This window comes from Pyrgilauda ruficollis, unplaced genomic scaffold (assembly GCF_017590135.1).
Source record: "Pyrgilauda ruficollis isolate IOZ18807 unplaced genomic scaffold, ASM1759013v1 scaffold2, whole genome shotgun sequence".
Taxonomy (NCBI): Eukaryota; Metazoa; Chordata; class Aves; order Passeriformes; family Passeridae; genus Pyrgilauda; species Pyrgilauda ruficollis.
In genome coordinates, this window is record NW_024519206.1 from 31,186,864 (window position 1) to 31,202,237 (window position 15,374).

The 15,374-nt window shown below is 42.1% G+C and overlaps 1 protein-coding gene across 1 annotated transcript in view; it reads left to right on the top strand.

The window, feature by feature from the left end:
• The first annotated feature begins 610 nt into the window (after positions 1-610).
• Positions 611-15,374, top strand: part of GLI3 (GLI family zinc finger 3) — a 201,491-nt gene continuing 186,727 nt past the window's right edge. The window contains exons 1-3 of the mRNA XM_041466412.1: positions 611-683; positions 931-1,274; positions 15,047-15,209. Coding sequence (XP_041322346.1) covers positions 15,086-15,209 — 124 coding nt within the window. The 5' untranslated portion in view covers positions 611-683; positions 931-1,274; positions 15,047-15,085. The remainder of the gene's footprint in view (positions 684-930; positions 1,275-15,046; positions 15,210-15,374) is intronic.

A 15,374-nucleotide genomic window follows, 5' to 3' on the forward strand; every position in this document is an offset into this window, starting at 1 on the left:
AGGGAGGAGTGGGTGTCCAAAGCATCGGTGCGCGGGAAATGGGGCTGCAGATGTAGGCTGAGCTAAAGGATGGAGCGGGAGAGGATGGAGAGAGAGGAAGCGCGACCCGAGGCGGAGGGGCCGCTCCGGGGGGGGCCGCCGTCGCCCCGCGCTGCCTCCTGGCTGTGGGCGGGGTGTCACCGCCCTTGGGCCGCCGCCGGGGCGGGCCGGGCCGGGCCGGGGGGATGGCGGGGGAGGAGGAGGAGGAGGAGGAGGAAGGGGGGAGCGGGGGTGTCATGCCGAGAGCTCTCGTTGCAGCCCGGCAGGCCGCGGCCCGACCCGCACCCCGGGGCACAGCCCTCCTGCGCTCCCCCAGGCAAGCGGCCTCGCTCCCCGCCGGGCCCGGAGCACCCGCGCCCCGGGCAGTTGCCAGCCGCGTCCCGAACGGGCGGAGGGAAGGGGGGAAGGAGAGCGGAGCCCTCCGCCGCTCAGAGGAAGGGGAGGGAATGGGGAAAGTTTAGCGGAGGGTGTTTGAATCGGGAGTTATCCCTAAAGAGCCTTTCCCCTGATCTGATCCAGAGGGCAGCGCTGGGAGGAGGGGGCGGCGACGACGAGCAGCCCTGCAACATCTGTAAAACTTGCAGGAGGCGGCGGAGAGGAGCGCGCGAGACGGAGAAAAGCGAGAGGGACAACTTTTCCGACACGTGAGTACCTCGGCGCGATGTGTTCGTTCCCCTCCTTCGGTGGCTGCGCCGAGCCAAAACAATGCGGGGCGGTGGCGGCTCTGGAGGGGACGGGCGGCACGGGACGGGACGGAAGGGTTCCCTCTTCCCTACCAAAACTGTTTGGTACCAGGCGGTGGATTTGGGGATACTTTTTTTTTTCTTTTGCTCCCTCTCTTCTTTTTCTTCTTTTTCTCCTCCCCCCGTTCTTTTTGTTGAACCAAATCAGAAATGTCAGTCAGTGCGAGTGAGTCAGAAGGGATCAGATTACAAGATCACTGAAACTGATGTCGGACCCGCGCACACACACCCCCACACAGAGGCAGAGGCGCGGGCTGCTCCCCGCGGGAGGCGGGCAGGGATAAAACAACCACCACCAACACCCGCCGGCCCTCCTTTGCCGCCCCCGTCCCGCCTGTGTCCCGTCCCGTCCCCCTGCCCCGCGGGATGCCCGCCGGTCGCGGCGGGAGCCGGCCCCGCTAGCCGCGGCGGCGGGGGAGCGGCGCGGGGACGAGCCGGCGGCCCTGGCCCTCGCCCATGGGCAGCGCGGGGGCTCGGCGGCAGCGGCGGCAGGTACGTACCTACTTGGGCGAGAAGTTCTTTGTTCCCCGGCTCTAGTCCGGGCCACTTTCTTGGCGTCTCCCAGCGCTCCGGCCCCGCTCCCGGCCCCCTTCCCGCTTCCCTAACTTGGAGGCGGGGGTCAGGGGGGACCGAGGTGTCTAACCCCCAAAATGGCTGTCACGGAGCGCGGGAGCCGAGGGCGCGGGGTGCGGGGCGAGGCGGGGGCAGTCCCCGGTCCGGGCCGGGCTCGGCCCGGCACGTCCCGCGGCAGAGCTCCCGATGTGAGGGCGACAGCTGCTGTTTTATTTACACCCCTTTCTCCTCGTCCCTACTCTCTGAGCGACTCCCGGGGGTTTTTACGCCCATGCGGCGGGAGGCCGGCACAAACTTGGCATGGGGAAAGGCGAGAGGAGCGGGGAAGAATCCGCTGTCACATCTTGGCGGGGCGGAGGGGCGCCCGGGGGTCGTCGTTGCCTGCCTGCTTCTCGCTGCGAGGAAGGGGACAGTCGGGTCCCGGGAGGGGGGCGCGGGGGTGCCGGCGCCTCTCTGAGCAGAGCGGTGCTCGGCCCGCTCCGCGCTGCCGCTGGCACGGGGTCAGGCGGGGGAGCGGGGCGGCGGGACGGGCCCGGCCGAGGCCGGGCGGGAGGAGCGGGGCTGCTGCCCCACGGGAGCTCCTCGGAGCCGCCCCGGACCGGCACCGCCGTCTGGCCATGCACCGCCCAACTTTGGAGGGTGGGAGCAGAGCGTGTCCGCCGCGGTTCCGATTGTCCCGTGGAGTCGGTGGGGTGTTGGCACAATTTCCTCGCCTTCGGACGGGCCCGCCGGCTCGTAGCTGCTAGCGCCCGCTCCCCAACCCGTGCACCACGTGAAGAGAAAAGGTAAAAGGAAACACACGCCCCTCACTCCCCATCGCACTCCCCAGTTTTGTTTTTAACCCTCTGGTGCGTAGTTTTTATCCGGTCCTGCGGGTACGGTGTCCGTGGCCTTCTGCCAGTTTGTATGTAGATATATTTATGTAAAACATTTTCTCCCAGCTCCTTGCCAGCTGTTCCACATTTTCCAGCTGCCACTTCAGTTTGAAATGATGGACTGTACGGATCTCAAAGAGCCTTTTAGTCAGAGGTACGGATAGCTGTCTGTTTGATATACAGTGTCACGTTTTAAAGGCTACTTCACCAAAGGAGCATTAAGTAGCAACCCACGGCAAAATGTTCCTCTTCGTGGCACCCCTGTTACTTCCCGCTTCATTTCCAAGCCTCAATAAACATGATTTTTTAAGCTTCAGCGTGCAGACTTCGTTTCTTTTGTGTGCATGCTACAGAAAAACTTGGAAGCTAAATTTTCCAGAGGCCTTGAGACATGTGGCCGATTAAACCAATAAACATTTTTAGGAGGGCACGGCTGCCTCTCTGTTTCTCTGTGCTGTAGGTATATATGTTTTGAAATCGTTTAAGTCGCTGGAATAGTGAGAAATCACTGTGTTTCTCTGTGTTCCAAAATTGTTTTTATTGTGGTGTTCAACGAGATTATGGATTGAAATGTGCCAGAACTGGCGTTAAGTAGTTTGAATATTTGTGCAATTGCATTGTAATTTGGAAAGGTGCCTCACTGATTGATTCCTATAATTATTTCATTTAGGTCCTTTATTAAAAATTGATAATGATCTGACAGTTTCTTAATTATATATGTCATGATTATTTTGAAGGAAGACAAATGCAGGTTTTAAAAGTAAAATAACCTTAAAATGTAAAAATTGCACCACAATTCACGCCACTGTGTTTCAGTCGTGGAAATATATATTAAAAGTAATGGTGAATGAGTTTAGCAATGTAAACTCCAGGCAGCCTCTTGAGAGTTTGTTTATATAAGGAAGGTTTGGGTATAACTAGCTAGTATGTAAATACTTTCAGTTTTGTGTATAGCCCAATTCTAAAAGCATAAATAATAGTAACTATGAGAGAAGGCTATTTTAAGGACAGGGAATTATTTCTTCAAAAGCAGGATTATTTGATTTTTGAATGAGTAGGAAGAATGAGAAAGAAAAGGACTCTCTCAGTGTATCTGTATTCTTTTAAGCAGCAGTGGAAGCAAAACTGTGGCTTAAAGTGCCAAAATGAATGCACTCTTGCATTCTGATAATAGCATATGGTTTTCAGCAGGACATGATGTTTTCCAAAGCGTTTCTGTAGAAGTACTGCAAAACAAAGACATCACCTGCATTTTCCTGCATAAGTGGAGTAACATTTTTGGCTTGAGAAGGTGTGCAGTGGCCAAGAAAGAGTTATTACTGCTATACGTAATCATCAGTTGTGAAAGATTGTTCATTTTCAAACACAAAAACAGTTTGCAGCTAAGAAATTAAAGTATCAGTGGCTGTAAATGATTTTTTTTTTTTTTTCTGAATACTGTTGAAAAAAACAAAATACTCAAGTTTGGAGACATCATTATAACTTGTTCATCTTGCAGATTACTCAGATTTTTAACAAGATTAATGTATGCCCTGATATTGACCCATGAAAGTTTCAGTTACACTTCCTGCCTCGTTTTGGGGAAAGCTATTCAATTACCTGCAGTCCTGTAGTGTATTTGAATTCTAGTCTGCATATTAGAGGAAGGAATGGAATATTTTTATGTTGCAGAGTGTTAATGAAAAGTTAGTCATCTTTGCCTGATAAATAAGGAATTCGAGGGCTATTAAAGCAGAGTTTATTTCAAGTTGCGGAAGGAAGCATTTTAATGATCAGTGTTGCATGTGTTCAACTATATGGAGACAGCAATGTACAAAGAAAAAGCATACTTGAAGGAAAAGTGAATCAACGACTCATGAAATCCTCAGGAAAACCTTAGCAATGGAATGTTAATGCTTTTAGACTATAGTAGATTACCTTAAAAGTCAGGCTTTTCTTCTTTATGCAATTGTTGTAAATCCCTAGCTAAAGAATACTTGGAAGAAAGCTTTAGTTTTTCTGGCACTCATATTCTGTAGTAATTCTAGTTGTTTTGGAAGATTCAAAATATTTTCTGCCAACCTGCAGTTAGGCAATTAAAATGCTAAAAGGGCTACAGAGGAACCTTTTTATTCAACAAAAGATTCAGCTGTAATAATGATTTCAAGTTGTCTTTTAACCACAGGTTTTATAGACATCCTCCCTTTAGACTGTCATTTTTATAAGGGAATTGATTTGTTATACTTTAAAATCAAATAAAATGAGACAGAATAAACAAAAATAGGGCATGGGTGCTGCTGCAAACTTTTCAAGTTCTTTCAGTGCATTTTTCATCTTTACTTTTATTTGATAGGTCTGTGAAATAGAGCTGTAGACTGGCAGACTTTAAATGAAATTTCACACTTTGATGATTTTTTTTTAAACTTTGATATATTGACAGCAAAAGGAGCTGCAAAGCTTTTATATAACTTGAGCAGTAACGCCAAGCAGCAGTCAAACGTCTCTATGCATTTGTGTTTAACTGCAGAAGAAAAACATGTCCATGGGCAGTAGAGGGTTCTTATCAACTCCCTAATCCCAGATCCCAGCAAACCTTGAGGGCATGCCTCAGATCTTGCTGAAATCATTGTAGACTCTCACAGTTTGCAGATTAAATATGCTATGTGTTCCTGGCTCCAACAACAGTTTTATGAGCTCACTAAGCTTCCTGTTTTAAGATCCTTTTCTGAAGTTTTTAGGAGCTGCTAAGGGCGATGCTGTCTATGGCAAGTGGTACTTGTTAATTTAGGGACACTTTAGGTATTTCATTCTGTCTGTAAAAAGAGCCAAAATTGCTATTTTCAAATTACAAGTCGAGTTGCACTGAAAAAAAGGAGCTCCTTTAAAAAGGGATTCTGTTATTTTAATGTCAGTACACAAGGTGACAAAGTTTATAAGAGACTTGATTTGGTTTATGGGGCTCTTTAAAACGAGACTTTTTCAGTTGTAATTCTAAGCACAATGCAGCTTTTAGTACATAATTTCTGAGCCTCTTTTAACCAGTTGTGCTTGTAGCAGCTCATTAAACATACCTTTGAAGTTCTTGTTCTCCTTTACATCTCAAAGAAGGGAAAATATATTCTGCCAAGAATGAATTTCAGTGAATCAGGTGGTTAACTCTGGGATTTGTTGACCCTTCTGAACGTATGGCTTACCCCTCACATTCAGAGTCTGGTCTTTTCTACGTGCTAAATAGTTAACTCTTATATGTTATTCACTGTAATCATGTTTATGTATTCCGTGTAATAGTTTTAATTAAAAAGGAAAATACTTATTGTCCAACAACATATGTCATATTATTCCCGAGAGAACTTGAGCCAATTTTATGCTTAAAGGTTATTCAGTGAATGAAATTTTGAAAGCCCATTTGTCAAGGTACGGCACGGTTTCTGTTAGTTTTCAACCCCCAAATTCATTGTCCGCATGGCCCAGTCATTAGTCAGCAGTGTATTAGTGCTGCCTTCAGGCAATGCTGCCCAGTACTTCTTCGCACCATTATAGCTCTAAAAGTGTACTCTGCCGACTGGTAGAATTACTGCTCTGATTTCCGCTTGGCTGGGTTTGAGGTAAGTCCCCTCCCTACCTTCCAGCTCACTCTAATCCCTGCTTTCTTTTAAGGCTGCTTTCTTCAGAGATTTAGGGGAAAACTTTCTTAAAGATTGTGCTGGCATCATACTGTGGTTTTGTTGTGGTATACTCTGTACATGTAAATTGTACCTGCCTTACCTTGAAAGTGTATTAAATTGGCTGCTGATCTGAAGAGTTGGTTTCTCTCTCTTCAGGAAGAAAATAAAAAAACGAGACAATACACTGATATTAAAAACCCCTGCAAGGTTATTTAGATTACATCAAGGGACAAAGAAATTGGGATAGAATGTGTTTGTCTCTAAATAGTTGCTGGGTATCAGAACCGATAATATCAGAATTCACTACAAGGAGATGTGATTGAATAATTTTATTAGCTGAAGTTGCCACTCAAATGTCAAGTTATTTTTTACACTGATCATCAAGATGATTAGGCTTTTTTAAAAAATTATTCTTTCTTTTTTATTGATGCTCAAACGTTGCTGTATTTTTTTGGTGTCTGATATTTAGTTTAGGCTAAAGTACCCAACAGACCTTTTGGTGGTTTAGAGCTGAGCTTTCCCCAGTAGTGTTTGCTGATTTGTATGAGACTCTGTTTTCTTTGCATACAAATCTGTTAATGTCAAGAAAATCAACTGTGTGTTAAGAATACATCATCCAGCTGCCCAGAGAATGAAGCCTTCATTAGATAAGATGTATGAATACCTGAAACTGAAGAGTCAGAAACTCAGATCAAGTTAGTGTCAGTTCAGTACACTGTTCTGAACCATGTATATTAAAATGAAATCCTAGCACTACCAATTCTTTACTGTAAGAGCATAGTTTGGTGGGGTTTTGCTTGGCTCTTCAATTCATTATGGATTTTTTTTCCTAGGAAAATAGTACTGTTTAATTCTGTGATTACACTATTTTAACAAGGATAGTGGATTGTGGATTGTGCTTTTTTAATGCAGCACAATCAGAGCAGTGCCGTTGTGTTTTGTCAAGTTACAAAAACATGAAGAAATCGTGAATGCAGTTTTCCTGCTGTTATGAGACAGGTGTAAAACCTAAAGTAAACTTCAAAAGCAGAAGATAAAGTTTTATAAACTACCTTTCATACTTGAAGTTCTTCTGGATATATGGAGATTTCCTAGCTCTTTAACGTGTTAAAACATCTGGGTTGGGTTAGAACATGAAATTCTGGATGAAGGCATCCCTTAATCTGAGAGTACGCGGAGGACATAAACAGGCTTCCAGGAATGGGACTGTGATCAAAACATGGCACTTTCAAAAAACATTCTACTTGATTCCTTTGATCTTGTTTTAAAATGCTAATTGTAAAATATGGAATACAGTCTTTTCTTCTTTCATTTACATATCATAAGTTGGGAACAGAAGGCACATCTTTGCAATAGATGTACATTAAATACATTCTTCCTTGAGCTCAGTTCCTGTGTAGATTGACATCGGTATATAGATCTAGTTTTGTTTCTAAGGAATCTTTCATCTATTGGAATTGATGAGAAAAAAAGTGTGAAGGAAGTGGTCATTTCACTGAAATGGTGAGCTCCAGTACTTGAAATTAGAGTATTTCTGCATTTTTCTGTCAAAGTTGCAGTGACTACTTACTTGACTGTGGTGCAAAGCACATCCATTACAGATGTTTGTAATTTGCTTTACCAAGCTAAGAAGGCAAAGACAAGAAAGCAAAGAAAAAAAGCAGCTTATATTGTCACCATAAGTATCCTAGGAACAGTGTCAGCAGAGAAAGTCATAGAGTTATGTTATCCACACAGCAAGTCTTGCTCTTGTCCCCCTCCTTCTTCTCTAAGAATATTCTTGGCCTTTCAGATCTTGAGCATATGAATGAACCAAAATCCAGGTTTCATAAAACAATTGTGTTGCCAGAGGAAGTCACTGCACTGTTACTTAAGTTTGTTTTGGATTTAGTGCTGCTGAATTCCTGAAGAAAGATGGGGAAAAACAGAATGTTGGCTTGGCAGGGAAGTTTGAAGTGTCACCCCTCATTGTAACCTATTGCTACAAACAGTACGGTCCACAGGAGATTTTTTTTCCTTCCCCCTGTGCTAATTCTTTTACAGCTAATCTTACTTTGACATAATTATTAGAGTTTTTCCTGCTGCAGAATTTGAAGCACAAAAATAAGTAGGATTGCAAAACAAGCAGCAACACAGCTTATTCTGAATTTCTGAGGAATATTAGGTAGTTTAATTGGAAGGAGTTCTGATTCTCCAGGGTAAGTGCATTACTAGTTTTAGACACACCCCTCTCCCCAAATATATTAAAATATTTGGAGACTTGAAAGATATGTAGCACATTCTGGTTTTTTAAGAAATAAACTTTATTCTTTCCATTGTATTTAGATAGTTTATAAGAGAGTTAAAAAAGGAATAAAGGACACCCAAGACCATGTGATTAAAATAACAAATGCTTAAATGCAGAGTTAATTACCTGATTTGTTTTGTTTTTGTTATGGGGTTTGTTAGTTTGTTTTTCTTAAAGTTCAGTTCCTTATTGTAAAGACTCTCAGACAGTGAATTGATTATAAAATTTTACCTCAGAGGATATATCATATCTGAATTGTAAAACCACTAAGTCTGGGCTCTGTCTCCCTCAGCTTTGTTCCCAAACAGCAGCTTCTGTGGGAGATAGACTAGTTGGAGATGGACAGTTTGACCTGAATTCTTCAGTGTTGTTATCCAAGTTAAGTTCTGTTTGCTGAGTGTGAAAATGAATCATCTCTTTCCTGGTAGAAATCTGTTTTCTTTAGATACAGAGTTTAATCTGTTGAAGTAATAGTTTTAATTGGGGTTATACTTACCAGCTTTTTAAATCCGAAAAACAAAACTAGATGTAATATACTTGTAAGGCTGTGTGGCTGATGTGTATTTAAAGCAACTGAGGTGGTGCCTCGGTACAAACTGCCACTTATTGATACTAGTTCAAAATAATTTCAGAACTTTTAGGTAGCTGAGTTTTTCTGTAGCCAAAATATGTAAGCAAATGTATAATTCCCTTGGAGTCGAGCGACTATTACAACCAATCAGTAGTTCAGTGTACACCACAGAATATTTTCTCACTTAGGATCTTAATCACGAGGATGCTAATAGCACTGATTTGCCTAGCTGATTGCCTTTGTGTTTGTGATCCTCCGTTATTGTTGCCACAAGCTATTTAACCTATCAGGAAGAGATCAGACCGTCATTAACCAGGCTTTAGGTCTAGTTGTTTTTCATTCTTTATGGGAGGAAAGAAATCAAAGGGAAGTAACAAGGAAAAGACAGCAGATAGTAATGAATTTGGAAAGATTGTATTAATACATGTTGTGTCTCATAACTTGGGGTATTTTTCAGTTTCAAGCTACAAATCCACCTGATCTTTCTTTCTTTCTTTCTTTCTTCCTTCCTTCCTTCCTTCCTTCCTTCCTTCCTTCCTTCCTTCCTTCCTTCCTTTTTTCCCTCTCTCTCTCTTTTTCTTTCTTTTTCTTTCTGTAACCATTTATAGGTCATGCATGTAACTGAAATGGAGATAGGTATTGTGAAACATAAGATACCTTACCCTTCTCCCCCCAACTGATTGTTTGTTGTGGTTTTATATAATGTGGATATAAGACTCTTTGTGCTGTTTATATTAGTGTTACTGTGAGTAGTTGTCTTAACAGGGAGGAACCTAAATAAAATTTACCCCAGAGTAGTTAATGAAGGTTGCAGAATTCTGGTTTAGCTTACAAGGAATTAGGAAAGGTTAAAACTATTCTAAAAATATACAGGTTAGTTTCTATAGCTATTACAAAAATGGTGAGATATAGCAAGAGGTTAATATTACATTTGGGAGATATTTCTTAAAATGTCTGAGTGCTTGAACATTTTTCATCAGGTTCTGTCAGGGGTAACTTTGTCAGTGCAGCTTTGCAAACAGGTTTGATAGAAAGCAATAGTGAAATCTAGTTGGGTTTTGGAAGTTAAATGTACCTGAATCAAGCCTGTGTAAATCAGTGTGAAATAGCTCCCATATAACAGCTTAAGATTGTCTCATATAAATTTTGTATTTGAATGTAGCTGAACAAGATGCATTTTTTTATCCTTAAATAGTCCCAAGGAACGGTGCAACCCATGTTGATAAAATTGATAAAGGGTCCTTTATGGTTGAGAGAGACTGTAATTTCCTGATTGTTCTTCATGCCTTCCCTTGTGTTTTTCACTTTCATACAGTTGTGCTGTTCAAGATGTATTGTATCCCCAAAGACTGCTTCCAGTAGTGTGGATCACAGTGGTACCTGTGAACACCCTATCTACCCAGAGTCATTTCTGAAAAATTAAACATGCTATGTTTGCTTGCACGCTGATTGGGGCACTCTGGTTGCTGATAGCAATCAGTATGAACTTCCCTACTGCTGATGTAATGATGATGAATGCTGTGACACTGCTATTTCAGACAGCTCTTCTCAGCGGATGCAAACCACTTGTTAATGAATTGAATACAACTATAGTAGCATCAAGTAAAACAGGGAAAGGTTTGACTTGTTTCTTTTTTTATTTTTTTAATTCAACATGTTAAAAGATACTCCTCAAAAATTAAAGCAAAGAAAGGCAGAAGGTTTAAGTTCGCAAGAAACATAAACCAGTTTTAACATGCAAATTGAGTCAGTGAGCCTATTCCTAACAATAAATATCTGCATGGTCTGGTCTTTAAAATTAATGTATATAGTATAAATAAAATTATTTGAAAAGTAGTTAAGAGAAGTGATACAGAGTGAAGATTTCTTGGAAAATTGAAATGTGTGTTCAGAAAGGATCAAGTTTCTTGTTCTTCCAAGCACAGGGCTGCTCCACTGGTTTTGGTTAGTTTGGACTGTGAGTAAATGAACAAAAAGATGTGAGTTTTTTCTTCCCCAGTATATTAATATGATCATTTTTACTACTATAAGGCACAGTTTTATAACCAATGCACATAAGGACCAGAAATTATATAATATTAAGTTACTTGAAAGAATTTTTTTGTTCGAAAGAAGTTTCCAACATATTGTGATTTATTGACGCTCCTTTTAAAAGAGACAGTTTTCCTCATTTAACTAGTTCATTCCAGTAGTGTGTTCCTAAAATTCCTCCAATATAATAAGCAACTGGGGAAGGTTTTGCATTTATATTTTAAAAAGAGGAGACACACCTGCAGGCAGGTTACTGTTTTGAGAGGGATTAGGTTTAAAATGGGGATCTGGAATTAATTGCACAGTGGGTTCAGGCTTCAGGGAAATTACAAAAGGTTCAAGCATGGTTGAATGGGAAAAAGCCATGAATGTTTGCTTTCGGGAAGGAATGTTTATCCCTCTATTTACTGGATGGAAGTTCGGGCTTTTGCCCATATACTGTTATAGCATTTTCTTGCCTTTCATATGCATATGGAAATTCTGGATAGCCAATGAAATTAGCTTTCAGGTTTTTTGAAACTGGGACTCTTTGCTGCGAATAAACTGGGACTCTTTGCTCCAGGCCTGGAGGCAGGAACAGGAAAGTCACTGACCCACATGCTGGAGAGAGACACACATACAGCCTAATAGAAGCCTCTTTCTATTTTAGTGTGGAGACGATGCCAGGTTGTCTGATTTTTAGAATGCTTTTTGATAGGGGTTAACAACCAGTAGAAAGAAATCTTTACCTAACCTTGGACTTTTTTTTTGTTTTGTTTTGTTTGGTTTTTTTGTTTTGGTTTTTTTTTTTTGTTTTTTTTTTTTGTGAACTGCAGCTACCATATTTTGGTACAATTTCTCAGAAAAAAAAAAAATCTGCCAAATTTAAGGAGAATGATTCTAGAAGATGTGTGTCTGGCTTGTGTTTTCATCTTAGTCTTAAGGTAGTCTTCAGGGAAAAAAAGATTTTTGGGGCACCATATTGATCTCCTGATGTTTGCTTCCCTGAGGGGTATGCTTGGCAAAACATAGCAAATGACATCCCTCTAAGTCCTGCCATCTCTTCTGGCTTTCCGTGCCTTCCCAACCATGCGCACCACTGTTGATGCACCACTGGGAGTTTGCTGGATCTGCAGGAATTCTTGCAGGTGTGCATGCCGTGTGTGTGTGTGTGTGTGTGTCGGGAGGAAAGGAGGAAAGGCGCAGGAGCAGCTGCAGGGCCATTGGCTTGTGGTGCAGGGTGCAGAGCTGAGTAAAAAAGTTTACTCTAGTGGTGTTCTCTGTTTCATTCTGACATGAATAAAAGCAGCCTTCTGAAGGTAAACTGAGTAGACATGAACCAGAACAGATGAACCAAGAGCAGATGTTTATATTACTTCTTGGCCAGTTCTGCAATTTTCTGTCCAAAAATTTAAGTGCTGCTTTAGGCCTCTGTTCTGTATTGCGGTTCACAGGTAGCATAAAACAGAGAAGTGATAGAGATTGATGAACAATATGGAATTCTGCCTGCTATTCTTTCTTCCAGTAAAGAAGATGACCCCAAAGCACCAGAAAAATCTCATTGGCAGGCTGTTGGGGAAAGAAATAAAGTAGCCAAGAGAATGGATGATGTCAGTTTGACCAGCCACATGTTGCTCTTGAATTGCAGATGACCCAAAGATGCTTTTTATGAGATTAAGGACATGGTAACTCCTTAAAGTACCTGCACTACCTTCCTTTTCTGAGAAGTGGTAGGATTAGTTTGTAATGGAGGTCCTGTCGTGATGGAGAGGGGAAGAAGGTGGAGATAAGTGAGGAGGTGGGGTAAGTGAGGGCTCCTTCCACATACATGCATAGACATCTGTGTGGCAGGAGGCAGTGGAACCACTGTACACACCTGTCATCATTTCTGTGATCTCTTCCCAAATGTTTCATGCCACTCTGCTGGCCTTGTGGAGGCAGAGTATGTGGCTTCTTCCTTTCTAGTTGGATAGGGAGTATAATTGCTTCTTTTCTTGATTTTAAGTCAAAATCAATATACTTGTGAACCAAGGACCAAACAAAAAGGGGGATGAATTCTGCAGCTTTATCTTGCAAGTCTTCAAAGTCGTACTCTTTGATGTAAATGAAGATGCTGCCTCAATAGTAGTCTTGGGCCTTAGAAGGCCAAGAAGAAAAATAACCACAACTGAAGATGTATAGCATTTTAGTTCCTTCAGAGATACATAGAAAATAATTAATTTGAGAGAATGTTAAATAACTCAAAGATGGTTAGTCAGAGGATAGGAGGGTACATTGAAGGACTCACTCACGCGGTAGCTAGACGCTGAGTAGAGGCAGCTTTTTGGTGTTTATGTGGCCAGGGCTGTATAGAGAAAACAAACATCTTCCTCTCAGTGTGGGGTGAACAGCTTGGCAGCAGTGTCAGCCTTCCCCCTCTCTACTAATGCAAGAGACTGCAAAGCTAGATATTTGAGCTAAATTATTAAACTGGGGATGCCGTTGCATGAGGTGTGCAAAGGGAAAGAGGGAGAAGTCCTGTGAGAAATTTGGGAAGGTGCTGTTTACAAAGCTCATGTGAGATCTCTCTTCAAGGAGACTTGTGCATTGCTGGGTAGAAGTCAGGGCTGTTGGAAGTTGAGTATTGTTAGATCTCTCCTACTCTGTTTGAAGACACCTGACATTCCCCTTAGTGTTCTGGTAGGAAGTTGTTTCACAGATCACAATATTTATAGCACTTTCACAGATAGATCTCGAGAGCAGCCTTACAAGTCCTCTTCTGTGTCGGGCAGAGCTTTGTTATTCCTGTTCTTAGCAAGCAAGAAACTGAAGGGAAGAAAAATGCCTTGAGAAAGTTTAGACAGTAGGTCAGTGGCAGAGACTCTCTGATATCTAGCTCAGTTCCTTGGCTGTTCTGCCTAGCTAAATAATGATTCATTTAGTGATTGGGCTCTACTTTGATCCCTACTGTATAACAATGAGGCTTTGGAGTGTTTTATTGTACTATTAAAAAGAACTCCTACTAGGAAGGTGGGAAGGGGAAGGTTTATTAGACAGCTGTGTTTGTGATGAATTGGCTTTGTAGCCTTTTTTTTTGGTTTGGTGCTGTTTCTTCTCTTTTTTTTTTTGACTGTCAGAATTTGGGAAACAGGTTGCTGATATAATTACACTCATTATACTTTGTGGCTTTTTGAAGCCCTTTGAAAATTTTGTTTAAATGGTGTCCTAGAAGAGTGTGACTTCCTTCCATTTTAGACCCATTTGACTACCAAGCAGTGTTGCCCAGAGCAGAAAACTAATTATTATTTTTTGTTGTTGTTGCATAGATTCATATTCAAGCTACAAAAGTACCAAGGTATTTGGTTCTAAGCAGGTTGTGTGCTGAATATTGATGATTTATGTAAAGCTTACTCGGACAGACAGGTGTGCATCAATTTAAGCTGCAGACTGGTTCTTAATGTTTGTGACCTTCACAGCCTAAGATCCCTGCAGTCTTGGGGCCTGGTGTGCCTGCACTGCTGCACAAGCAGCAATACCCTTTTCAAGTTTTTGGGCTTCTCATATTTCCATCAGGAATGTAAAATACCTGAGAAGAGGGAGAAATGATTTGTGGGGTATTAAATGAATATATCACTGGAGATGACACTGAGAACATCCAGGAAAGGCAAAATAACCAGACACACACCTCTACAGAACTTTCTATTTCCAGCATTCTCATGGAAAAGAAAGTGATCTAATTATCTGCCACCAGCAATAATATTTGTCTTTCCCTGTGGTTTTCGGGGTGTTTCGCCAATACAATTTTGTTTGAGATAGATTTCTGAACAAACAAAGTGAGAGATGCTTACATGAGTAACAAGGTGTAGAGATAGGATAATTCCTACTGCAGTGTGTTCCAACACCATGAATGTTGAAATTTAAATATTTGGCTTCTAGAGTCAGCATGAAGGTCTGTCTTGATTTTCTTGATTTCTTTTCTTTTTTTGCCTTGTTCCGAAGTGCTCTGGGCAGAAGAGAAAAATACTGTCCTTTTTTCCCTTTGGATCCATTAAAACCCCACAAAATTGAAAAAAATGGACCTACCCATCAAACAGCATAGTGGTTTTTGATGCTGATTCTCTTTAAAGGCAAACATGCTTGGTTTTGGTGTCAGTATTTCTTTAAATTCCTCAGGAATTCATGCATGCAAACATGATTTGATGAGCTTACAGAACTGTGAACTGCTAATTCAGTTGTGCTCGGCTCTTCTTCAGGTGAGAGGGGTGAGAAGACTTGGGTTAAGCTTTCAAACAGTATTTAGAGTTTATGACTCTTGTTTCATTCAGGTATTAGTGCAAGGAGAGCTGAAGTAATGAGAAGTCATCATGGAGGCGCAGTCCCATAGCTCTGCCACAACTGAGAAGAAAAAAGTGGAGAATTCCATCGTGAAATGCTCCAGTCGAACAGATGTCAGTGAGAAAGCTGTTGCCTCCAGCACAACTTCCAATGGTGAGTAACAGCAGGGATTTACTAGCAGCCAAACCTACAGTAATTTTATGTTCTCTGCATTCCTTGTGAATTGAGCATTTGCACCTGGATCAGTGTTTGTTCTAAAGAAAGGCTAAAGAAAACGAACGGAGGAGGGGTGGTGGTGGTGGTGGAAAGTGGTAGGAC